This window comes from Aedes aegypti, chromosome 2, assembly GCF_002204515.2.
Source record: "Aedes aegypti strain LVP_AGWG chromosome 2, AaegL5.0 Primary Assembly, whole genome shotgun sequence".
Taxonomy (NCBI): Eukaryota; Metazoa; Arthropoda; class Insecta; order Diptera; family Culicidae; genus Aedes; species Aedes aegypti.
The window spans coordinates 396,197,242-396,224,676 of record NC_035108.1 but is presented as its reverse complement, the minus strand read 5'-3'; the positions used below and the strand labels follow the sequence as shown (position 1 = coordinate 396,224,676).

Here is a 27,435-nt window from a genome sequence, read left to right as displayed (position 1 = left end):
ATCTGTACGCCGTTCCTTTTCGGTGAAGACCCGACAATTCTGTTAGGAAGGTTAATTCTTTAAAAAAACAACATAAATCCCACAATCATATATTATTAAAATATGGAAATAGGGCCTTGCAGCAAACAAAAGTGTGGCTAACGGCCCCATTTGATTTTGCTGGGTAACGGTTTGAAACGCAGAACATGTTACGAAACGTTTCCCAGCAAAATCAAAGGGAGCCGTTGGGTACACTAAACAAAGGCTGCAAGTGCCCAACTGGAGCAGCCCACGAAGAAAAAAATCATTGATAACAGATTTCTCCTGATCTTTTATCATCTTCCTAAGCCTGTTTAAATCGGCTGGTTGAACGTGTCGAGAGAAACCGACTTCGTATTGCATGAAAGTTAGCATCATACTTGTATGCTTTACACTCTAAGAACACACCATTTCCATATTGACTGCGCTAACTTCAACCAAGACCAGAATTAATTAGTTTCAATGGATGAATTAAATTTACGAATTATTGGTATGTATATGATTGTTATAAATTTGATTTCAATTGATAATAAATCTTCGAGCTGTTTAGTAGAATACCTATAAGTAGATGAAAAAACCGAATTTAGTATACCATTTAATTCCACTAGAGTTTGTATCCTTTCAGATACGCGTATTTCGGCCTCAACTGTAAGGCCGTCTTTCGTGTCGTGTACTAGACTCGACTGATTTCATTTAATAAAACCTCTCATGATAACATGTGGATATTCTTCTAAGTTAATGTAAATATGTCTGGATGAACATCCGACCTATTCCGAACACATTCTTTCAAGAAACTTCTTAGCGTGCACAAATCCTTCGGAAAGAGAAAAAGTGAAACCTGTTCAACATGTTTCGTTGAACGAGTTGTTTCCACACATGTATGCTTTTCAGCGTGTACAGATTACTAAGCTGTGAATGTATGTGGGACCTTAGTAATATGTGATTTGGTTCAACAGCGGCAATTTAACAGGTTGAACTCACAGTAGCGTTTCCCGACGGCATGTCTCTTCAACTTTTGCGCTGCTATCTTCAGCGAAGTAACCATGCTAGTGCTGTGCTATCTAGCTAGCTTTTTACATGGTGCGAGAACTAAGCATACTACGCGATCGTTCTTGGCGCCTTGCGATAATTGCTATGCTATTTTCTGTGTAGTGCGTAGGAAACCACACTCATGCTATTTTAAATATGTTGAATTTGATTAGCTTTTTAAAATTAGTTGTACGATTTTGAGTCAAATGGTCTACCTGTTCAATGAACAGGTTGGACAGGCTGACCAGTCGCGCTGAAAGTCAAGAATTTGTAATCGTGGAACAGGTAGATTTGAGGTTGGGAAAACGCCACTGAGTAAAACAGATTGCTGGTTTTCAGCAAATAAAAAAAAATGCTGGTGCAAGTTCAGTAATGTGCGTGTTTGCTGGTTTACGGCAAAATTCTGCCGCTTTGAAATCAATAAACAGGTGATGTGTAGGGACCTGATATTCCCGACATTTTTGGAGGATTTTCCGTACTGTTGATGTTGATAACTTCCCACGAACCCATTTGCTATTGGTGATGGACGACGGAAGATGATATGAGATAACACTTTGTAGGCGGCATTTAGAATAGTGATCGCTCGACAGTTCTAACATTCTAGCTCGTCTCCCTTTTTTGTAGATATGGCTTATAATTCCTTGCTTCCACACCTCCGGTAGCTTTCAGACACGAATGCCATGACAAATTGTAAAGTGTCTTAAATAAAACATAATAATAATAACACCTCCGGTAGCTGTTCTGTCTCCCAGATTCTGACTATCATCCGATGCAGACAAGCGACCAACTTCTCCGGGCCCATCTTAATGAGTTCCGCTCCGATACCCTCCTTCCCAACTGCCTTGTTATTCTTGAGCTGTTGAACGGCAGCCTTAACTTCCATCAAAGTGGGAGCTAGTTAGTTGCTATTGTCCAACATTCCCTGCACATCTTGGCTCGCGGCACAAAGCCGTTGCGGGATGCGTTGAGTTTTTGATAGACCTTTCGCGTTTCTTGTGTGCGGTGCAACAGCTCCATTTCTTCATATTCCGTCTCCTCCATGCGGTCTATGTCTAGTACCTTGCTGCAGCATTACTGCCCGCGCTGCCTTCTTCTCCTCCATAATCATTCTGCACTCCTCGTCGAACCAATCGTTCCGTCCACTCCGTTCAACGTACCCAACAATGTTCTCGCCTGCGACGTTGATGACTGCTTGCATTGTACTCCAGCAAACGTATGCTGTGCCGACATCCGGCTGCTTCAGTCGCTCAATGTCATACGAGGCGGGCGTCGGTACCGTAGGTTGTTACCGACGGAGAGTTTTGGGCGTAGCTTTACCATTACCAGGTAGTGGTCGGATGTTTGCGCCATAATAGGTCCTGACGTCGATAATGTCGGAGAAGTGCCGTTCATCAATCAAAACGTGGTCGATTTGCAATTCTGTATGCTGTGCTGATCTCCAAATGTATCGGTACGGAAGGCTATGTTGGAAATAGGTACTATGGTCATATTTTGGAGATGGCGAAATCAATCAGTCGTAGGCCGTTCCCATTCATCGACCGGTGGGCGCTGAACTTTCCAATCGTCGGTCTGAACTCCTCCTCCTGGCCAACCGGTCAACCCCCTAGATTTCCGGAGGACCATTCCCCCTAAATGTCCGGAGGGTCATAGTGCACAGTTTGGCTTGGAGTCCTTCTCGGGCACTCGGACGATGATCAGCCGCCCTTGACATGGGGAACAGACGCTGTTGTGTGCCGCTCTTAACATGGAGTACAGACGCTCCAGGTTTGCAGAAACACTTATTCCTTAACCTATAAGAATAAGAAATTAGTACTCCGAAGACACCATCAGGATTCTACGTAACACTGAGCTGCTATCACACTTTGAAGGAGCGTGCTTTTGTGACGGTTTAATTTGGGATGTTATCAGCAATATGTGCAAGTTTATCAAAGTATACACAATTATTTGAAGATTTTATTTGATGCGGAATCCATTATTTTATTGCTTGTTCCCGAAATCCATAATAGGACGTTTCATATTGGAATGTTTATAAAAGATGTGAAATATGCTTAACACTGTCTTCTATCATTAAATTTAGTTCAGTGTAGTGCAATTGTAATATCCATCACAACAAACCATGATGCGCCCACAGTGCTGGTGAAATCACAAATGTCCTATATGCTACAAGTTGAAATTTGAGAAAATCGAATCTGCAGTTCAACAATTCGGGTTTTGGTATGAATGTCCTTGAAGGCCTTCGTTAGCCTTACGATTAAATTCCAGGCTATAAAACAAAACCATTTCGAAGCCTCTATTCCCATACGATCCAAGATCTTTTCTTAATAGAAATTTCCTAGACTTCCTTCGGTATACAGTATTATCCTACCTGGCAAATTATATAGGTTCGAATGCAGATTGACAACATTTGCAGAGAATGTCAGTTTAATATTAAATTAATATTTTTTTCATTACAATTAGATGTACGAGAACAGAAAACATGTTTTCCTTATATCCACAGGTGTTTTATGTAAAATGTTTTTTTTTTTGCGAATCGGAATTAAATATATTTGTGAGTTGACCTTCCTTATCCGTGTGATTAGTGTCCGCGGCTACAAAGCAAAGCCATACTGAAGGTAGGTTCGATTCCCGGTCGGTACAGATTTTTTTTTTCGTAATGGAAATTTCCTTGGCTTGCCTGGGCATAGAGTATCATCGTACCTGCTAGCTGTCACACGATATACGAATGCGAAAATGGCAACTTTGGCAAAGAAAGCTCTCAGTTAATAACTGTGGAAGTGCTCATAAGAACACTAAGCTGAGAAGCAGGCTCTGTCTCAGTGAGGACGTAATGCCAAGAAGAAGAAGTTGTGGTGGTTGTGGGTTGTAAACGTTTTAAATTTTCGATGTTGAAAAAAATCGAAAATCATTGCTGGGCTTGACAATTGTTGAATGTAACATAGGACAGTTATGCTTATACTGGAACTACACCATACTAACCAAAATAACGGTCCTGTTGTTACTTCATTAAACAGAGCTTATATCCTTTCAAAGGTTCAAATACAAATGATATTTTTAAATTAGGTTCAATTTAAATCTAATAAGGTAAGTTAATGTATTTTAAAGTTAAACAAATAAATCTGTAAATGAAAGTTTCTATTTCAGAGATACTTCAAGCATATCCATAATGGATCATCAGGCCATCGGTCCATTCGAGATGCACAAAATCTGTCGACTGTGTTTGCAGCAGCTTCAAGCCGGTTCCCTGGTCAATCTGTTTGCCGTCAATTTTTCCATTCGTCCCTCGGAGATGATTGTTCGGTGCGCTTCGGTTGAAATCTACGAAAAGGACGGCCTCCCGGATGCGATATGTAACGATTGCTTCTACAAGCTGGGTATGGCGTTCGAGTTTCGGAATCGGTGCGAAACTTCGGATCGAAAGCTGAGGAACTATGTGAGGGACCAGCAGGGCCAAGGACCGGCTTCAAGTGTGACTGAGGTAGCTAAAGACGATGAAATTTATGCAGCCATGAACGAGATTTTTGGCGATGAGGGTGAAGAAATTGAAGACAAAAGCGGAGAAGTGTTTCCTGACTGTAAATCCGAGAGGGTTCCTGATGATGGAAAGACTCAAAGAAATGTTAAAAAAGTGGAACCAATGAAAAAGCGATCTCAGCTGGATGAGCTGCTGGTCAAGCATAGGGCGAAGCTTAAGGAAGAAGGTAGACAAGTAAATATCTTTCGACAGAAAAGAAGTTCTAAAAAACTTGAACAAAGAGATTCTAAACGAGGGAACATGCTGAAGGAACCGGAGAAGTGTCCAACATGTGGGAAAACATTCAACTACAGTGGATATCTACAAGCACATCAGAGGATTCACAGTGGAGAGAAACCATTTGGATGCCAGGTACGTGCTTGACTGTAGATTTTGGATTCAAATCAAGGCTGATAGCAGGTCTGTTTTATGGCCTTAGTTGCTATTTTAATGCAAGTCTCTGAAGTGTCTCTATTTTTGATGGAAGGTCTCTAAAGTTTTTTTTAATCAAAAGTGTCTCTAAAGTCATTTTTTTTCCTTTTTCTCTTCGTGAATAAAACCTGGTGCAAAAATATTGTGACTTTAAAAATCCTAACACGATCATTCCGCAGGTTCTTCATAGATTATTAATCGAGGAAATGCTTCAGAATTTTTCAGAGGTTTCTTCTAGAATACTTTCAGGAACTCCTTCAGAGATTTCTCTAGTAATACTTCTAGGATTTTCTCCGCCAACTCTCTTAAGAATTCCACCAGAAATTCTTCCTGGGCGGATTATTAATAAAAACTAGTAAACTCCTATCTCCCCGTTTCTTTTGTCCCTGTTTGGCCTCGTTTTGGTGCCAGTCTGTTCACTTTTTGATATCTTTTCTCAGGTATGAGATCTTTTTTACCAGATGGTCAGTCCCTACCAGTTCTGAAATAAATGTAGGACAATGTTTTATTTGAAGCATCAAAACTTCACAATGCTAGGCCACTGAAACTATGTCTCTTGTCATCATCAACTTCTCTATTACCTATTTTAGATTTGTCATCGCCGGTTTGCTCAATCCGGAAATCTACAGCTGCACCTTCGGATACACAGTAATGAGCGAAAATTTCAATGTGAAATATGTAGCAAACTTTTCAGGACTTCCAGTAACCTACACGCCCATAGGAAGACACACTCGGAGGAAAGAAACTTTCCCTGCACACTTTGTGAACGAGCATTCCGAACGGCCCAAGAGCTTAAAAATCACTCGGAAACACATAACGTTGTTAAAAATTACGTTTGCCAGCTTTGCGATGACCATAAGGCATTTCAAAAGCAGTCATATCTAAACAGTCACATCAAAACCGTTCACATAGGAGTTAAGCGGCATAGTTGTCAGGATTGCGGTAAGATTTTCTCGAATAGTTCGAACCTGATAGCCCATCGTAGAGTTCACAGCGGTGACAGGCCTTACAATTGTAAAGAGTGCGATGCAAAATTCACCCAATCCCCAGCTCTTCTGAGACATATCAAAGCAAAGCATCGACCGAAACCTGTGGAACCTGTTATACCAGAAAGCACGGACGAACTGTTAGAGCCTTCGGTTGACGTTGATGAGAATGCCTCTTTGGATAGTGTAAGTAGCTCTGAACTATCCGTAGCTACTTCATTGATTGATAACCATTCAGGTTACAATATGCCATATATGCCGACCTACGTACCATCACATTCACAACATGGAATTGCCACATCACACCAAATTCCACCTAGTCATCACCATACGGTAGCGTCGTCCACCATGCAGATGCCAACTGTCACCCCTGGAAATATGTATTCCTCAGACCCCTATCAGTATCCTTCGAACTCAGTCATGCAACCACATCACTACCCGCAGCAACATTTGGACGTTGGTGGGAGCTATGACATGTGTTATACTATGCCCACTCATACGGTATTAAATCCGAGCCTTATGAATCCACAACCAACGTACATCTTCGATCAATGAAAAGCGAGGTTGGATTGTGTCTACATAAGTTATATTTTACGTTTAGAGTTTGTTGTTCAGGATGCAGCAGCTTCTCCGCCATCCGACTCGCCACCACCTCCACTGCTGGATGCTATTGTGGCCGCTTCCTGACCTGCGGGAATTATGACTGTAGTCACCACTGTAAAATATAATAAAATCAAAACATTTTTCTGATACCAACGCAGTTATCTTACTCTCTTTTCCCCATTTCATGCCCCATTCACCCCAAGGTTTCATTTGTTCCATATCCTGTCGACGAACACGGGCACTTCGCGCCAAGGTTACTGTTAACAATGCCAATCCGAGGAAAATAACGACGAGTTTGCGATTCATGTTGTTTCGTTCGACCACCGGGGGTAAACTGATAAGCGATGCGTTGGTTCTCCATGCTTTTTATACGTTAATTAGTGCACCCCACTAAAAGAAATGCAATGCTGGTGACGAATGGTGGCTTGAGTTATGCACATAATTCAATTGCATTTATGTTATTGATATGAAACTCTAGGAAAGTGTAGAAATGTGGTCATAATTGCTAATTAGGCATTGTTGTCGAACAGTTGTTTTCCATTCATAGAATGATACTTTGCTCCTGAAGAGATAGGCCACTCAAAACATACAACAAAGTTGGTAGAAATAGGCAGCTGATGGTACTGAGTTGATACATGTTTTCATAGCATCACGGCATAATATCTTAAGGTGAAACATCTCGGAATCCAAAGATGGCCGGCAAAATGGCCGACTTGTGCCCCTACTCACGTTTTCAAAGGCACTAAACTGGAGAAATATTAGGCAATCGTTTCTGATCTTCTTATTTTAAGCTTTCTGCTAGTGCACAAAGTCAAAATAAAAAGTACACTGCTGTTGGATGTTTTCTTCGCAAGATTTGTGCCTTTGAAGTTTCAGTGCAATCTTAGAAGTTGATTCCAAACTGTTTCACCTTAATATAGTACACCGTGCATAGCATAGCATAGCATTGACTGTACATGTCAATGGTTGCAAATCCGTGATTGATCCAAACTGGTAAGAATTGCCCTTAAATCCAAATGAATAAGGGATGGGATTTTCCACATATTCACTAAGTGCAATTTTAGCAGCTCTCATATTATTGATCAATAACGGCGCCGGTCAAGTCCTTACAGAATTGGGAAGAGGAAGGAACGTTGTTGTGCAATGATTGTTGCTTCTAGAGACAGAGAATACCTCTGCATCTCCACAATCATCACGGGGAAAGTGTGCTTAGTGATGGAGGAAGAAGATCTGGGAGTCACCTTTGGTCGGTGATGCGATCCATGGATATGGAGGGAAAATACGACTATTACAGTCGACTCTCCACATCTCGATGTTCTACATCTCGATATCTCTCCCTATGTCGATGATTTTTCCGGTCCCTTCAATCTTCATACATTTTCACTCTCCATATCTCGATATCCTCCTTATCTCGATATCTCTCTATCTCGATGTGATTATCGTTCCCGATTTTCTCTCCGTATGTCGATATGCCCATTATCAAAGGTTACTAGACTAGATTTAAGGGATTCAAAACAATTTGCGAAGACGAAATGACATCTGTTTGTTTTTGATTTTCCTAGTAACGGAGTGATTTTCAATCTAGTATTCATTAAAAATTTGTTCTAGGTCTCGATCTCTCCCTATCTCGATGGTCCCTTCGATATCGAGATGTGGAGAGGCGACTGTACTTAAAACTAGAGTCAACTCTCCCTAACTCGATATTAAAGGGAATCATCGAGTTAGGGAGGTATCGAGATATAGAACACTTTTATTTTTAATTTTTCATCATTTCGACAAAATACAAACGGAAAATGGTAAATTTTTACTACATTAGGCAACGTGACCCTTTCTGCATAGCCTTAAAAAATCAAATTTTTAACAACCTGACTTGTGAACCTTCATTGTACTATCACTATATTCATAATTATAAAATTTATGAAGTTTATGAACATTTGAAGGATATTTGAAAATTTTCGCATCGAGTTAGAGAGGTATCGACTTACAGAGGGATCAAAGTATGCTAGATTGAAGGGACCGAGTAAGGGAGAATTAACTGTAGTTTTTCATTTTTGTATCGCGGTAGAATATATTGAAAGAAATTATAAAAAAGTCAACATTCATAATATCAAACTATTCAAAGGTTATTTTTAGTAATGACGAAAACAGAAAGCTTTTTTTATTTTAAAATTGTATGAAACAGAAGTAAGGGTATTGTCTACACATGTCATGACGAACCATTCAATAAATGTTTGAATAGGGTCCTAAAGCCCTGTCCCAATTTTAGTGCCAAACGCTTATGTTTAGGCCAATAAAACATGTTTACTCAATTTTCTAATGTTTTCCGTTGGTTTGAGTCCAAAACACATTTTTTACGTTTTTTTAGATTTTGGCTCACCTTTTGGCTTAAATTCAAATTTTGGATTTTTTTTTCCGTGTCCCTTTCGAAGTGTCAGATAGGAACAACCCCAGTGTTAAAACTAAAACCCCTGTGGTGTTTTTGTCGACTAAGCGAACGTCAAACATGATCAAAAGTGTCAAGGTTCATTTATGAACCCAACTTTTAAATTGAAATTTAAGCATGATATAGCCGTTATTTGAGCGGGAAAAATTAATTGCTAAAGTAGTTGCCGTAACATGCTCTTTCGTGTTATTGAATAAAAACAAGATTTCATTAAAAATTTTAGGACCCAATTTAAAAAAAAACGTAACGTTGCACCGATAAAAATTTAAATTATTTTAGTAATGATGAAAACAGAGAGGTATATTATAATTAAAAAAAAAAACACGAACAAGTCGACACTTGCAGTGACGAACCATTCAAAGTTTGTTTGAAAACAACATAAAAGTAGCTTTGCAACGATACCAACGATACGATGAATTATCATAAGCATGAAACGATCTCACGAGTTCACGCTATGTCTAAACCAGCAAATTATGCAAATCGAATGTAACTCGGATTTTTTCCGCAAGAGTTCAGTAATTGGGTTATATTTTAATAATCTGAAGGTTTTAAAATATTTCATTGGTGAAATTTTGATTTTTTCCACTTTTTAGCTATTTTTTCTTATCAGACTATGAAAATCAATGTAAATCATGTTTTTCTACACATTTCAGCCCATACAAAGTGTATGGGAAAAATTTCACCGATAGAATATTTTGTAACCTTCCGATTATGAAATTATAGACCAAATACTGATATCTAGCGGGAAAAAATCCGAGGTACATTCGATTTGCATAGTCTGCTGATTTAGACATAGCGTGTAGTTCATCCTTGGCTGAACACGAAGCTTTTCGCTCTCAAACAACACGGTTGGTCTTGACTCCGTCGCTCGTCCCTCCGGAACATGCAACCGAATCAAAAGACCACGCACTAATCGGTACTGAGCTGATAAATGTTTTTGTACAAAAAGTGAACAGACCCGAGAATTGCAGTAAGCTACGATGAACAAGGAGTCTTAGAAATACATACAATTGTGTTCAGAATAATAGTAGTGAAAGCCGATTTTCATACAAAATGCTCATCTTTGTCATTCTGCAACTGTGTTTTCTTATGAGCAATCGGCATGAAATTTTGGCAGAGAACTACAAATATACTTAATTTCAGTATCTCAAAATATGAAATTTTTCTCACTGCCGGTTGAAAAGTTAAGCAACAGGTGAAATCGCTCAAAATAATAGTAGTTTATCTTTTGTAAATTTTAGTTCAGCAATATTTTTGTAAAAAATTGGCTTGTCTATACATATATAGCAGTGAAAATTGTTGAAACGATGAGTAAAGAAAAATTCAAAAAGCAGATATTTAAATTATTAAAACTACTATTATTTTGAGCGATTTCAACTGATGCTTAACTTTTTAACCAGCAGTGTAAAAAATTTCATATTTTGTGATAAGCATAGCATAGCATAGACTGACTGTACATGTCAATGGTTGCTACTCCGTGATTGATCGGAACTGGTAAGAATTGCACTACGATCCAAATGAATAAGGGATGGGAGTTTCCGCTTACTCTCGAAGTGCAATTTTAGCAGATCTAATATTATTGATCAATAACGGCGCCGGCCAAGTCCTTACAGTCAGTTGGGATGGGGAAGGAATGTTAGGGTGTAATGATTGTTGCTTCTAGAGACCGAGAATACATCTGCATCTCCACAATCACCACGGGAAGGGTGTTTATTAGTGAGGGAGGAAAAGATCTGGGAGTCACCTCTGGTCGGTGATGCGATCCATGGACAAGGGGAAAATATACGACTTGTATTTAAAGCTAGTTTTGTATTTTTGTCTCGAGAAGTTTTTGGAAAAAATACGTCAACATCTATAATGTCGAACAATTCAAAAGACGTTTTTATTAATGACGAAAACTGAAAATTACATGTATATATTTTAACTTATATGAAACAGGAATAATGCCGACACTTGTAGTGACGAACCATACATAGTTTGTTTGAAAATTACATATGAGTATTACTGTGCATTTTGTCTCGATATGGTAGAAGTTTTAGAAAATACGTCAACATTCACAATGTCGAACAAATCAAAAGATAATTTTTAATAATGTCAAAGAGAGAAAAATATATGTATATTCAAATTGTATAAGAAAAAAGCATAATGCCGACACCTATAGTGACAAACCATACAAAGTTTGTTTTAATATTACATAAAAGTTACGCTTTCAAGAAAATATGTGTTATCATAAGTGTTGCGACGAAACTCCTCGCCTTGGCAACACTGTCGAATCTGTAAGTGTAGTGGACCGTAACCTGAACAGCCAAGAAACGTCAACAACAGTGAGCATGCAGAAAACAGAAAATACACAACAAGTCGTCGAAGAAAGTGTTCTTTAATTACCAACTTACTATTATCGATCTACTTAAAGCTATAAGGGTTAGTGATTATAATTGTCAAACTATGTTCAAGGTACTCATTCTACTATTTACAGCTATTTACAGTTTCTAAATCTAATCCTACAAACTACTGTGCAAAATTGTAAACCTAAACTATAAGATATTACTACCGTAAGTACGACACAACTGAAATTGAATATTCGCAAACTAATTATGTAACGTTCACTAGATCCACATTATTCGGAGTGGGAAGTCGCTGAAATCCATTACCACTTCCAGATTTAAAACACCAAATTTGTAAGCCATTGAATTAGAATCACTTAAATGAATTTAATAAAAATCTTATTCGTAGCTTAAAGCACACTAACATAAAAAGGTGTTTGCTCAACGGAGTTGGTGACATAACCCAACAATTTCTTTAAGAAATTTGTGGGTATCGGAAGTATGGAAACCCGCAACGATTCCCCTCGTAATTGCCAGTCATGTTCCCGGAAGGACTCTGCAGAAGGCGAGATGGTGCAGTGCGAGTCCTGCATGCTCTGGGAGCATTTTGGATGCGCCGGTGTCGACGAACAAGTTCGAAGGTCGGATGTTAAGTACATTTGTAAGCGATGTAATCACCCAGGGGTGTCCAACGATCGTCTCAAGATCCCTTCCGGCGATTTGCGCTCCAAGGGAGCAAAGGTAGGTTCGAAGATAAGTTCCAAGGCAAGCTCGAAAAAAGGGAAGAAGACTGTTGATCCGGCCGGTAGTGTAACCTCCAGCGTACGTGCGGCAATGTTAGCTGAACAGCTGAAACTTATCGAGGAAGATCAACTGTTGCAGGAACAAGAGATAAGAGATCAAGAAGAAATCCAGAAACGTTTGTTGGAAGAAGAAGAACGCCAGTTGGAAGAGAAAAAGAAGCTCGCCGAAGAGGCGAAACAAATTCGCGAGCGAAAGTTGCAGGAGGAGCTAGACGCTAAACGGAAACAACAACAAGTGAGGAGAGAATCGCTAGAGAAACGTCAGGAAATCATACGACAATTGGCGGAAGCAAGCAGCCGAAGTGGATCGGTGGTGAGCTCCCGGCAAAAGGTGCATAACTGGCTGAACGATCAGGACATTACTGGAAGATCTGACGGGAATCATGTTCGGGATGCTGTCAAACCCAACATTATTCGGATTTCCGAAGACCCACGGAAGGAGCCTGCTCAGCCGCTTACACTTGTACCACCGGTCAATGTCAATGCACAGTCGTCGTTTGTCGTACCACCCGACTTCGTCCCGTTATCGCCTCCCACCACAAACTTACCCACATATCCTACACGAACTCTGTCACAGGCCCAAATCGCACAGGTTTTGGGGAAGGATCTGCCAGTGTTTGACGGAAACCCGGAAGACTGGCCGATTTTCATAAGTAACTATGACCAGTCTTCGGCAACCTGTGGCTATTCAGATGCCGAAAACCTCGTTCGTCTTCAGCGATCGCTGAAAGGAAATGCCCTGGAATCAGTGAGAAGCCGTTTACTCCTCCCGGCTAGCGTTCCGCGCGTTATCGAAACTTTGCGCACCCTTTTCGGACGACCGGAGCTCCTCATTCGTTCAATGTTGAGCAAGATTAATCGAATTCCATCTCCAAGGCACGACCATCTCGAGAGCGTTATGCACTTCGGTCTAGCTGTGCAAAACTTGGTCGACCATCTCAAGGCAGCGAACCAATACAACCATTTGACAAACCCAGTACTCATGCAGGAACTTGTGGAAAAATTACCAGGTTCCATGCGACTCGATTGGGCTATGTTCAAAGCCAAGCATCAAGCTGCGACTCTCGCAACCTTCGGTGAGTTCATGTCAGGATTGGTAACTGCAGCCAGCGAAGTTTCTTTCTCTCTTCCAAGCTTCAACGCAAGCCAGAAGTATACATCAACGGATACTCGAAGTGGCAGGCAAAGGAGCGGAAATACGGCTGTGCTCCAAGCCCACTCAACAGATTGCAATCAAATTACCAATTTCGCTACTACTCCTACAAGTTCTAAGCCTGCAAAACAATGCACTGCGTGCGGAAGAACGGGTCACAGGGTGGCCGAATGTCAACAGTTCATCGCAGCCAGCGTCGACGAACGTTGGACTCTGGTTCAGCAAAAAGGACTCTGCCGAACCTGCCTTAATAACCACGGCAAATGGCCTTGCCGATCCTGGAGCGGATGCAGCGTAGACAATTGCCGTCAAAGACATCACACGCTTCTTCATTCCTCGAGCCCTCCAGAAACAGTAAACGTCTCACCAAGTCACGTTATTTGTGGAAACTTCCAATGGCCACTCTTTCGAATCATACCAGTGGTGTTATATGGTCGTGACACTTCGCAGACCGTCTACGCCTTTATCGACGAAGGGTCGTCGTACACACTTGTAGAAGACTCCGTGGCTATGCGACTAGGTATTACCGGCGAAGAACAACCGTTAACACTAAAGTGGACAGGAAACGTAAGCAGGGTCGAATCCAAATCGCAGCAAGTACAGCTCGATATATCTGGTAAGGGTATCGATACTCGATACACACTCAGCCACGCTCGCACGGTTGGTCGTTTGGTTTTGCCCACCCAAAGCCTAAAGTACAAGGAATTAGCACGTCGTTTTCCACACTTGCGAGGATTGCCAATAGAGGATTACGAGCTAGTTCAACCAAAAATACTTATTGGACTGGACAACCTCAGATTGGCCGTTCCACTGAAACTACGAGAAGGAGGTTCACTTGATCCTATCGGAGCGAAATGTCGTTTGGGGTGGAGCATTTATGGATGTGTTCCGAACCAAACGTCTCATTCAGCAATTGTCGGTTTTCACGTCGCTGCCGCCTCCGTGTCGGATCAGGAAATGAACGATCAACTTCGAGACTATTTCACCCTCGAGGAGATCGGTTGCACTGAGCGTGGCAATCTTGTCGAACCAATAGAAGATCAACGGGCCAAGCGGCCGTTGAAAGAAACAACACGACGTACACGATCGGGATCAAATTTCGAAACAGGTTTACTTTGGAAGACAGACGACCTGAACTTTCCTGATAGCTTCCCAATGGCCGTTCGCCGCCTAGAATCGCTTGAACGTCGGTTGAACCGTGAACCGGCATTGCAGAAGTGTGTCCGTGATCAGATCGCAGATTATGAACGAAAGGGTTATGCGCACCGAGCCAGTTTGTGGGAATTGACATCTGTTGACTCGAAACGCGTTTGGTACCTTCCACTGGGCGTGGTATCCAATGCCAGAAAACCTGGAAAGGTGAGATTGATTTGGGACGCATCAGCGAAAGTAGGTGATACGTCTTTCAACTCTCAACTTCTGAAAAGGCCGGATCTCTTGACCCCTCTTCCAAAAGTCCTATGCCAATTTCGACAGTATCCTGTGGCCGTCACCGGGGATATAATGGAAATGTTCCACCAGATCAAAATTCGCGCACCAGATTGCCAGTCCCAACGCTTCCTGTTCCGAGAGCAGCCAACGGATCCTCCCAGGGTCTACATAATGGACGTGGCCACCTTCGGGTCCACCTGTTCACCGGCGTCGGCACAGTACGTGAAGAACCTTAACGCACAAGAGTTCACCGAAGAATATCCGCGAGCAGTAACAGCAATCATTGATAAGCACTACGTCGACGACTATTTGGACAGTTTCGAGACGATTTCAGAGGCGGTGAGTGTTGTGAATGAGGTAAAACTTGTACACTCTAAAGGTGGCTTTACTCTTCGTCGCTTTCTGTCCAACGAACCTGCAGTTTTGCAAGGCATAGGAGAACCAGTAGAAACGGAATCAAAAAACTTGGACCTCGAACGTGCTGGAAAAATTGAGTCAGTGTTGGGGATGAAATGGGTCCCAAGCGATGACGTGTTCACCTACACCCTTGGCGCTCGTGAAGATATTCTCCCATTTTTGGACAGCAGTCGGGTTCCCACAAAGCGGGAAGTTGCCAGAGTAGTCATGAGTCTGTTTGACCCACTCGGGCTCATATCCTATCTTTTGGTGCATGGAAAAGTTATAATCCAAGAACTGTGGATAAAAGGCACGGAATGGGATGCACAAATTCCTCAAGGTACCAACGCCCGCTGGCAACAATGGACTGAATCGCTACAGCAACTAGAACAACTGCGCATTCCGCGATACTATTTCCCTGGCTCTCTTCCAAAAGATTTCGTCAGTCTACAAATTCACCTATTTGTAGACGCAAGCGACACAGCCTACGCAGCTGTGGTGTACTTCCGTTTACAAACTGAGCGAGGTATACATGTAGCACTTGTCGGTTCAAAAACCAAAGTTGCGCCTTTGAAAGCCCTCTCTATTCCAAGACTTGAGCTTAAGGCAGCTGTCCTTGGCTCCCGCCTGATGGAAACAATCCAAACTCAACACTCATATCCGATAAGTCAACGTTTCTGCTGGACGGACGCTAACACTGTACTAGCATGGGTTCGTGCTACTGATCATCGTCGATATCACAAATTCGTCGCCGTTAGAATAGGAGAGATTTTGTCATCCACGCAACAGTCAGAATGGCGGTGGGTACCATCGAAAACTAATGCAGCTGATTTGGCCACTAAATGGAACAACGGACCACAGGAAATGGTGAATAGCCAATGGTTTAATGGACCTTCTTTCCTATACAACCCGGAAGAACATTGGCCAAGACAACAGAAAAACACCATTACTGATGAAGAACTTCGACCCGTACACTTCAGCTTAGCACACTTCTCTTCAAGCATGGTGTTCGAAAGATTTAACCAGTGGTCCAAGTTGCTACGCGTGGCTGCGTATGTTCTTCGTTGGATTGACAACCTCAAAAGGCGTAGAAACGAGGAAAATCTGGAACTTGGCATCCTTACCAGCAATGAACTACGTCGAGCAGAAGAAGCATTGCTGAAAACGGCTCAGTGTGAGTCTTATGCAGATGAAGTCGCCATCCTTAGTAAGACATCAGGACCACCTGAGCGACGTCATCCGACGGTGAACAAATCCAGTGAAATCTACAAAAAGTTACCGTATATCGACGATTTAGGAATACTGCGAAGTCGTGGTCGAATCGGTGCGGCACCATACGCATCCATGGACGCTAAATTTCCTATCATACTCTCTAAGCAACATGTTATAACGTTCCTAATCGTTGATTGGTATCATCGTCGTCTCCGTCACGCAAACCGTGAAACTATATTCAACGAAATACGTCAACTATTCGAAATATCTGCACTACGACGGCTGCTGGAGAAAGTAGAACGGGTGTGTACGATTTGTCGCATTGCGAAAGCTACACCAAAATCACCGGTAATGGCGCCTCTTCCAGAGATGCGACTGACAGCGTTCATTCAGCCGTTCACTTATACCGGACTGGATTACTTTGGTCCGCTGCTTGTGAAGATGGGCAGAAGTAACGTGAAGCGTTGGGTGGCTGTGTTCACTTGCCTTACCATTAGAGCGGTGCACATAGAGATTGTACACTCGCTAAGCACTGTGTCGTGCATCATGGCAGTTCAACGATTCGTGTCACGCAGAGGTCATCCAAGAGAGTTTTGGTCTGATAATGCCACATGCTTTCAAGGTACAAGCAATGAACTAAGAGAGCACAACAGATCCATGGCAGAAAAGTTCACCACCTCTAGATGTACGTGGAAATTTATTCCCCCTGCCGCTCCTCATATGGGAGGGGCCTGGGAAAGACTTGTGCGTTCGGTGAAGGTCGCTATCGGAGCAGTGATGGAAGCTCCACGTAAGCCCGATGACGAGACATTAGAAACTATTCTAACGGAAGCTGAAGGGATGATTAATTCGAGGCCACTTCCGTACATTCCATTAGAGTCGGCTGACCAGGAGGCCTTAACACCTAATCATTTTTTGTTGGGAAACTCTTCTGGGTCAAAATTCTTGTATACCGATCCGAAGGGCAGCTGTGTACACACTTAGAAAATATCACCGACTCCGGTAATTTTTTTACCGAAATATAAACGGCTGAGCGCTCGGTAATGCTTCCGGTAAAGTTAAGAACTACCGAACAGTCAGTAATTTTAATCGACACGCAGCTGTCAAAAATTTTACAATATGCTCGTGAATTATTACCGAGCGAATTGTTATATGAATTACCGAACGCATTGTTCAAAACAACAGGCAGACGGAATAGAATAGGATGATCGAAAAAATAAAAACAATTAATTTCGTATTGATATCGAATGTAATTGATTGATTTATTTCGGGTTTTCATTTTTAAATCAAACTCATCGACATGTTTTCATTCTTACGTTTGCCTGTTGATGAAAGCGGGACATTGAACAGCATCAGCGATAGCACCAACAACTCGAACTCGCGCTTCGATGTTATCCGGAAACATAATTTGGCTGTTGTATACTACAACGAAAACATTCATGTTAAAAATTCGCTTTTGAATGGAAACTCTCAGGTCATACTTACGGAAAAGTAGTACCGGGCGCTCATCCTGCCGTTGTAACAATATTTATAGACAGAATTTAAGACAGTATCGTACGGAATACGATCGTGATGATTGGCACTTCTAAACAAATATGGCTGACTCAGAAATATCAAGTTACCATTTGTTCGGTAAAGTATTGAAGCACTATGAACTGAAGTACGGTAAAAACTTACAGTCTACGGCGAATCTAAAACGATTTACAGTTTTTCGGCAAATAAAACGAAGATTTCGGTAAAAGTTGTCAAATATTCTTTTGATTTTTTCATTTTTTCAAGGGTGTTCGGTAACCTCGTCTGTAATACCGAAACTTCAGTTAAATATTTATTTACAGTACGTTTCCGGTAAAAAATATTACCGAACAACGAGAAAAAATCTAAGTGTGTAGTTCTGAGAAACAGCTGGAAACTAGCAAGGTACATCACGGACGACCTTTGGCGAAGGTGGCTCAAAGAGTATCTACCAATGATTACTCGCAGATGCAAGTGGTTCGAGGATGTGAAGGAGCTGGAAGTCGGGGACTTAGTGTTGGTGGTCGACGGAACAGCTAGACATAAGTGGGTACGAGGACGTATTGAAGAAGTGATTCCTGGGCGAGACGGAAGAGTGCGACAACACTGGTACGAACATCGTCAGGAGTATTACGAAGAGCAGCTGTAAAACTAGCTGTACTGGACGTCGCGGGAAAAAGTAAACCTTGTTCCAATTCATCTGGAGCTGTAGACCCTCACGAAGGTTTACGGGCGGGGGTATGTTGCGACGAAACTCCTCGCCTCGGCAACACTGTCGAATCTGTAAGTGTAGTGGACCGTAACCTGAACAGCCAAGAAACGTCAACAACAGTGAGCATGCAGAAAACAGAAAATACACAACAAGTCGTCGAAGAAAGTGTTCTTTAATTACCAACTTACTATTATCGATCTACTTAAAGCTATAAGGGTTAGTGATTATAATTGTCAAACTATGTTCAAGGTACTCATTCTACTATTTACAGCTATTTACAGTTTCTAAATCTAATCCTACAAACTACTGTGCAAAATTGTAAACCTAAACTATAAGATATTACTACCGTAAGTACGACACAACTGAAATTGAATATTCGCAAACTAATTATGTAACGTTCACTAGATCCACATTATTCGGAGTGGGAAGTCGCTGAAATCCATTACCACTTCCAGATTTAAAACACCAAATTTGTAAGCCATTGAATTAGAATCACTTAAATGAATTTAATAAAAATCTTATTCGTAGCTTAAAGCACACTAACATAAAAAGGTGTTTGCTCAACGGAGTTGGTGACATAACCCAACAATAAGCATGAAACGAACTCACCAGTTGGTAATCCATTCTCGACTGAACACAAAACTGACACTGACAGCAAAACTTCTTGGCGTCCCGAAAATAAAACGTCTTGCTTGGGCCTTCCCGAATACGTAGGGTAATTCGGGGTAAAACCGACACCCTAAGCTTATTGATAAAATTTGTGTACTTTCGCTTGTTAAACGAGCCTAAAATTGTTGTAGAATCACATATTGGTTATAAATCTATCATTCCTTGCGATCGCTGGATGATATATGAGCAAGGCTGGTAGCGAGTCACTTTTTAGTGACTTGGTCACTTTTTTTAAGCCAGTCACTTTAAAGTCTCTTTTTTGAAGCCTTTTCAACTAAAGTCACTTTTTTGTCAAAAAGTCACTTTTTTCAACTATTTTGAATTGCTAAATTTTCGGAAAAAAAATAAGAATGGTTTTAAGTTAGGTCATCACTAGAACAACTTCATGTCAGTATTAAAATATTGGTTCATGGGTTTCTTGTAAGAAAAAGCTTGTAAAAAAGTTTATCTTTCATAGAGTTCCACGTAGTTTGTAATAGTATTTAAGTTATTATTAGCATAGTGTAAGTTCATTGTTATAAAACTATAGGTTTACATGTTAAGCATTCTTTTCGAATATCTCGTGCACTCTCTTTTAATAGAATTGTTTATACCTTATGGTGGATAATTAGATGTTTATCTTCTATTGTCGAACACTACGTTTCAAAATATGCATCGTAATTATTCTCTTTGTCTTCGGAATTCGTTTTATTGACCAGACCATCCTGATATAAAAAACGATGCAAACAAGACAAAAAATATCTAAGATGTTTCACAAGTATGATAAACCCATTTAAAAGAAAGATTATAATGAAAATTGAAGAGCTATGAGAAAAAATATAAAAACCCAACATTTATCGTCAAGATTACATAAATTTTCTTGGTGTTTCCCTCAAATTGTCTTCAAAGTCTCATTCCCATTGTTATAAAGCCCATTCAGTTTCCCCAAAGGTGTACTGAAACAGTGATTATTTTAAAGCTTCGCAAATAGTTGAATTTCGGTGCGACATCCCACGATCAATAAATTTCAGGCAGAAGTTGACGTCATAATCCCAGTATTTCAGCGATCCAACTCATTTGTACTTCCGTGAGATGTTTCTATGATATGAAAACGCTGATAAATAATCAAATTTAGAAAAAACACCCTTTTGATAAAAATTTACGATGTGGCTGCGCACGAAACACAGTTGCTGGTTTGAGAAATTGTCAAAATGCGTTGTGTTGTTATTCAATGCACCGAATACTCAAGTAGACTTGTCTGATGTTTCAGAGATGCTGTATTTAGAAAGAATAAACACTTCTTAATGAAAAAAGAGAACACCCGGCACCGTAAAATGTCAAAAAAGTGGACTTGGAATTTTATTTACTATCGTTCTTGCTTGACCCAATCTCACCCCCATTTTCAATATTTTAGACATCGTACCGAAAAAAATGATTTTTTTTTTGTGGGAAAATCAAACAGATTCCGGAAAATACCTGTGATGTGTAATGAAAAGACTTTCAACATTCTACTAATACAACGATAGAGGCTAGAGTACATGCGTGATACTTTGTACAGGAGAAATTTAATGTTGTAATTTTTTTCTAGTTTCAACATGCAAGTTTATTGATGTAGTAAACAAAAACTACTATTTCTAAAAATGCATATTGTTATGAATTATGTGCAATAATATGTTAGGGAACATATGAATTATTAATTTTAGTAATATCAGCGTTATTAGCAGAAATATTTCACAAAACATATTTTTCCGTTTTGACCCAATCTCACCCCCTAGACCCATTGTCACCCCCATCGACGGTATTCCTTGTTCATTAAGTACCGTTTTGTCTCAAGTCCCGAACACTCGCTTTTTGTATGGCGATGAGGTTGAAATGTTTCGCTGAAATATATCATCAATTAACCAGGAAATGGCGGTCAATTACAATTCAATTTAATCATCGTTCTATCTATTTTACCGTTTTGACTCATATTCCGAACACTTAAGGCCAACAGTGACTTTCAGGTGCTTTGATAGGCATAATTTAGAGGATATCTGTGAACATTATAATTTCTTCACAAAGTCTAACCGTTAGCTGTTGGGTGTACCGATAAAAAGTTTACTTAAATTTGTTTAGTATTGTTTTTACATGAAAGTATGAAATAACATTTTGATTCAAATGCCGAACACTGTGTTCATTCTGTCTCATATTCCGAACACCTTGACTCATATTCCGAACAGCACGAATAAATTGTATTCAAATGAAGAATATCGGAACACAAATTGTCTGAGCTAGTTTTACTGGCCTCGAACTAGAGAGTCATAACTACTCCCGAAGTATAAAACAGATTTAAAGACGTTAAAAATGAATTTCAATTGACTGCCATTTCCTCGTTATTTGATGACATATTTCAGCGAAACATTTCAACCAAGGCGTCATACAAAAACCGAGTGTTCGGAATATGAGTCTGTTCGGAATTTGAGACATAACGGTATACCTCGGGAGTAGTGATCAGTTCGAGACCAGTAAAACTAGCTCAGATAAATTTATTTGCGAAATTATTCATTTAAATACGATTTATTCGTGCTGTTCGGAATTTGAATCAAGGTGTTCGGAATATGAGACAGAATGAACACAGTGTTCGGTATTTGAATCAAAATGTTGTTCCATACTTTTACCTATAAGCAATACTATATAAGTTTAAATAAACATTTTTATTAGTACACTTAACAGATAACAGTTAGACTATGCGAAGAAATTAAAATTTTCACAAAAGTCAGCTAATATATGCCCATCAGATGCATATGAAGTCACTGTTGGCCTTAAGTGTTCGGAATATGAGTAAAAACGGTATTACAGCACAAAAACATGTTATGAAAAGTGAATCAGTTTTCTACAAAAATGAAAATAGAGAACAAAGAGAAATCGATAAAAGCAGATAAGCTCTCATGAAAAATCAATGTCGATTTTAAGGTATTGATAACAATTTTGAAAACTTTCGCGGAGCCGGGAAACCGTCCGACCGAAATAGTGATTTGACCCCCACTTGATCTTGCCAGAAAGGTACCTCCTTTCATAGGGCCATTCTTATTTTCTTGATTTTTTCCTTATCCTCGATTCCTATACGCCAGTCCTCCTTGGGCCTTCCTTCCTCGCATGCAGATGATAACACCAGAACCAGAAACTCTTTGTTACAATGCAACAACAAGGTGATTAAGGGTTTTATAAGGGCGGATTAAAAGGCACAATAGTCAAATCTACTTTTTCGATTATCGTTATTGATGTTCTGCGTAGAGGATTCGAAATTCGAAGGCATTTAAGAGAAAATTCTGGGAAAATACTTCTTGGAATATATTCTGGGAGAATGGCTGAAGTAACTTTTGGAGGAGATGCTGCAAGTATCATATGGGAAATACCAAACGGAATATAAGAAGCTATTTCTTGACGCTTATATTGAGCTGTTCGGTAATCCAATCCGCATAGTTTTTAAATTAATTAACTCATTACGCATGGTAACGATGGATAAATTATGGGTCAAATTATGAAAAAAAATCTACCCATAATTTATCCGTCTTTACCACGCGTAATGAGTTAATTAATTCAAAAGATAACTAGTAGTTAAGCTGCCAACAAAAATGTGTCCACATTAATGGATGGCGCTTTATTGGCATTCTACTCTCTCTACTATTTTGAACAACAGATTTGGAGGTAAGTCATCATCAGGAAGCGACTGATAGTTATCTTTCTGTATAAAAATTCCTATCAACGTCATTTGCGATGGTGGTCACAAATGCTTCCATTCATTACTTCGTCTTTAAGTTATCGCACATAAACACCTGGAACCTTAATCGTGATCATGGGTAAGATAAGCGATTAACGATATCAATATATATAGCTAACCGCCAATGTCAGGGCTCAGTCATACTTTAACAATGAAGGTACTCTCTGTACTATTATCCATTTGTGCATTGTGTTATGCAGCACCTGGTAGAATAAACCAAATCTTCTTTATTGAAATATCAACTAAAATTTTGTTTTCAAATCAGGTTCTGTGAACCAGGGACCCTCGTTCCTGGGGGGCCGTATAGTTGGTGGCATTAATGCGTTGCCCAATGAGTTCCCGTCGATGGTGTCGGTCCGGCGAGTTGTTCTTATTGTGACATCCCACATTTGTGGTGGCACAATTTTGAATAACTTCTGGATTATGACGGCCGGTCACTGTATTACAGAATCTCCGGCAAACTCCCGTTTTGTAATATGGGCTGGAACGCACAACTTCAACCAAAATGAGGCTACCCGACAGGTGATGAACGTAATGGGTCACGCGATACATCCAGACTATGACGGAGGTGTTAACCCGAGTGATATCGCGGTAATGAGGCTACAGTCACCACTGACCTTTACAGCGGCCGTCCAAGCCGTTCATTTACCACCGGATAACAGTACGCCACGACTTGGGCCGGTTACGCTGGCAGGATGGGGTAGCACCGCGGGTGGCAGCGCTTCCTCAATGCCTGCAGTTCTACAGAAGGTTTCGAAACCGTTGATAGATTGGAACACGTGCGAAGATGCTAATGGAGGTCCAGGGGCATCACCGTTAGGTCCTACCAACATTTGCACGGGTCCACTGACTGGTGGAATCTCGGCTTGCTCTGGCGATTCTGGCGGTCCGATTTATATCATTGAGAATGGTATCCAAACTCAGGTTGGTATTGCATCTTGGGCGTGGATGCCATGTGGAAGCATCGGCCGCCCATCGGTATACGTTGGAGTATCGCATTACTTACCATGGGTGAGGCAGCAGATTGGCGGATGAACCGAACCATAGAAGGGTTGTTCGAAATAATATTGCTAAACTGCATTTTAGGGTCAAAAAATATTATTAACTAGTATACACAGAATTAGGGTAAGATGCAGCTGAGGACGAACTCCTGTAAACTTCTGAGTACAAATTAAAATCTTTTAAAATTACAAGAAAACTGCGTAATAGTGAATCGCATATCAGTCCCGTCTGTTAAATGTAGAACTTGAAAAAAATAGGGTGAACAGTTTAAAATCAGTTTTCTAAAATGAATTTTTGAAAGAAATGTAGAAGATTGCAAAATGTTATTTAATTTTGAAGCTTTAACAATTTGCTTTCCCGAGAAAATGTGTAGATAATTAAAATATTGTTAATTTTTGAGTGGTTCTTTTAGTTGAAAGGCGAGCTTGTAGTGGTTGTTGAAAGTTTGTGGTAGCAGTTTCAACGATTCTGATGACTCTTCTTTTCGTAACCATATAATATTATTATAACATAAGACCAGAACAAAATAAGATTTGCAGCACTTTATTGTGAAACAGCACTTCAAGGGCGTAAGTCGCATGATTGATTTCTCTTCATCGATCCTGTCTTCTGTGAATGAAGGTGAAAAGATGCAAGCTTGGCAGCATTTTCTACCTCAGATCGCAAGATTGCATCCCTGCCAAGTGATCTGAAGCAGAGCGGTTCCATTTGAATTCGAATGTCGGTTTACTTTTGTATTTTTTGATTTGGATAAAATTTTGCACATGCTTTCTTTATGCCCAAAAATGCCTTTTTGCATCATCGGCTCGCCTTTTTGACTCTAGCCTTACTTTTGAGAAGGGCCTAAGAAAAAAATCCTTAATAATTTTCAAAAAAATATAATTTAGAAACGGTTTGTTCGATCAGTTTGGTGCCTTCCGCAAAGTTTTAGGTTATTGTTGGGACTATCTGGAAAAATATACACTGTAAAAAAAATGTTGTAATTTTTTATATATCGAAAATAAAGCTTAAAAATCAATTTTCTCAAAAATCGAATTTTAATTTTTTTTTGTTTTTTTATATGTTAAAGTAGACAAAAAATGAAGTCTTTTGCACAGTGGGTCAAGATGGAGAAATCATGGACAAAAAAGTTATGATTTTTTGAAAATAGGTGAATTTTTGAAAATGGTCATAATAAACTTTTTAAATATTTTTCAACTCGATTTTATGAAAGTACGCAAAATTTACAACAAAAAAGGTATACGGAAAAATCAGGCTAACTTTTACCGTTTTAAAGATACAGCGATTTTAATACAGTCGACTCTCCATAACTCGATATTCAAGGGTCCATCGACTTATAGAATTATCGAGTTATAGAACATACCGATACCAAAAATTTTAAAATCAACGGTTCAAATTTCTATATTTCCAATACTCTTATGAACACTTCTCTGTAAGCAAACAATATCATTTTGTTGAAAGCATTTTGAAAAAATATCATTGAACACTTTTTTTTAATGTTCGAAAAATCCCTTTTTTTGTACTAAAATTTTTTTTTGTTTTATTTTAATGTTTTTAAACTCTTATAACAACTAGGAAGTCTTTTTTCACTGCCAAACCAGAAATGGTCCATGTCTTCCTGTATAAAAACGGTTTTTAGATGAATATCGAGTTATGGAGAGAAATTTTCCTCCCACGTGGCATCGACCAGTGGAGACATCGAGTTATAGAAATATCGACTTATGGAGAGCATGATGTATGGGAATTTGAAGGGACCGCAAAATCCATCGAGTCATAGAATATATCGAGTTATAGAACATCGAGCTGTAGAGAGTCGACTGTACAAAATTATGATATAATTTTCAATTTTCGGTCATTATAATATAACTTAGAAACGGTTTGTCCGATCAGTTAGGAGTCTTCCGCAAAGTCTTAGGTTATTGTTGGGACTATCTGGAAAAAAATATACACTGTAAAAAATAAATGTTGTAATTTTTTATGTATCGAACATAAAGCTTAAAAATCAATTTTCTCAAAAATCGTATTTTTGATTTTTTTTTTTATATGTTAAAGTAGACAAAAAATGAAGTCTTTTGCACAGTGGGTCAAGATGGAGAAATCATGGACAAAAAAGTTATGATTTAAAAAAAAAGGTGAATTTGTTGAAAATGGTCATAATAAACTTTTCAAATGTTTCGGTAGCAATTAGCAAAATTTTCTCATATACCTTTTTTGTTGAAAAGTTTGCGTACTTTCATAAAATCGGGTCGAAAAGCATTCAAAAAGTTTATTTAGACCATATTGAAAAATCAACCTTTTTTAAAAAAATCATAACTTTTTTGTCCATGATTTCTCCATCTTGACCCACTGTGCAAAAGACTTCATTTTTTGTCTACTTTAACATATAAAAAAAAAAACAAAAATACGATTTTTGAGAAAATTGATTTTTAAGCTTCATTTTCGATATATAAAAAATTACAACATTTATTTTTTACAGTGTATATTTTTGACGGATCGGACAAACCGTTTTTAAGTTATAATTGTTTGAAAATTATTAAGGATTTTTTTCTTAGGCCCTTCTCAAAAGTAAGGCTAGAGTCAAAATGGCGAGCCGATGATGCAAAAAGGCATTTTTGGGCATAAAGAAAGCATGTGCAAAATTTCATCAAAATCAAAAAATATAAAAATGAAATTTGGGAAAAAAATCGTCATTTTCTGTGGAACCGCTCAGCAAAAAAAAAATGCTATCAAACTTTTATCTTATTATCTTTATTTACAGAAGAGAGGATCGACGAAAAGAAATCGGTCATGTGTACGTTACGAGGTTCCAATATTTTTGATTATTGCAATAGATATCCGACACGAATGCCAAACGAATGGTAAAGTGTCGCTAATAAATAATAATAATAATAATAATTGCAATAGAAGAGGTCATAATACTGCGTTTTGCTCGTAAACATAATTTGAACAAATAAAGATTGGACTCGGAAAATATGCGACACTTCGTTTTGGGTGTAACTTTTTATCGCGTGGGTAAACATTAATGAATTTTTGGGTGTTTGTTTATGTGTTTAAAATGTTATCGCGATTCGTCAAGTCTCGATTACTTTTTCAAATCGACGTAAGTAACTTTCATACGGTTTTGAGAAAACTAATTGAGAAGAATCACAACCTGTCTTCTAAAACTGTTTTAAAATGAATCACCTTTATAGCATTTTTTCGCCGTGTACATCGCTCAAATTTTGCATACAATCAGATCGCGTTCAAAAACTAGGTAGTTTCTATTATTTTCAACAAAAATAATTATAACTAAATGATAAGCCGTTTCATACAGTTAATTTCGACGTTTTTCTATCAGTGTAAAATCGGCTCAAGTAGTGTTTTGTTTTGATTCGTGGTTAAGTCACTTTGTCTCTCTATACAGCGGGGCGGCGAAAGTAGTGGTTAGGTTGCGAAAGTTGAAAATCTTACTTTCGTCGTT

The 27,435-nt window shown here is 39.4% G+C and overlaps 2 protein-coding genes across 2 annotated transcripts; both read left to right on the top strand.

The window, feature by feature from the left end:
• The first annotated feature begins 3,966 nt into the window (after positions 1 to 3,966).
• LOC5575511 (zinc finger protein 79) lies at positions 3,967 to 6,726 on the top strand. The gene is made up of 3 exons (XM_021847038.1): positions 3,967 to 4,128; positions 4,189 to 4,930; positions 5,581 to 6,726. The coding sequence occupies exons 2-3, from the start codon at positions 4,211 to 4,213 to the stop codon at positions 6,529 to 6,531; spliced, it is 1,671 nt and encodes a 556-aa protein (XP_021702730.1). The 5' UTR covers positions 3,967 to 4,128; positions 4,189 to 4,210; the 3' UTR covers positions 6,532 to 6,726.
• A 16,390-nt stretch (positions 6,727 to 23,116) lies between these two features.
• On the top strand, positions 23,117 to 24,191 carry LOC23687395 (trypsin-1). The gene is made up of 2 exons (XM_021847037.1): positions 23,117 to 23,179; positions 23,239 to 24,191. Exons 1-2 carry the CDS (start codon positions 23,125 to 23,127, stop codon positions 24,006 to 24,008), a joined length of 825 nt encoding a protein of 274 aa, XP_021702729.1. The 5' UTR covers positions 23,117 to 23,124; the 3' UTR covers positions 24,009 to 24,191.
• Positions 24,192 to 27,435: the final 3,244 nt, after the last annotated feature.

Bases quoted from the DNA above. Each gene is read 5' to 3' on its own strand.
- LOC23687395 (XM_021847037.1), top strand. From the start codon at position 23,125: ATGAAGGTACTCTCTGTACTATTATCCATTTGTGCATTGTGTTATGCA. The intron at 23,180-23,238 runs GTAGAATAAACC...TTTTCAAATCAG, and splicing joins ATTGTGTTATGCAGCACCTG to GTTCTGTGAACCAGGGACCC.
- LOC5575511 (XM_021847038.1), top strand. From the start codon at position 4,211: ATGGATCATCAGGCCATCGGTCCATTCGAGATGCACAAAATCTGTCGA. The intron at 4,931-5,580 runs GTACGTGCTTGA...TACCTATTTTAG, and splicing joins AGAAACCATTTGGATGCCAG to ATTTGTCATCGCCGGTTTGC.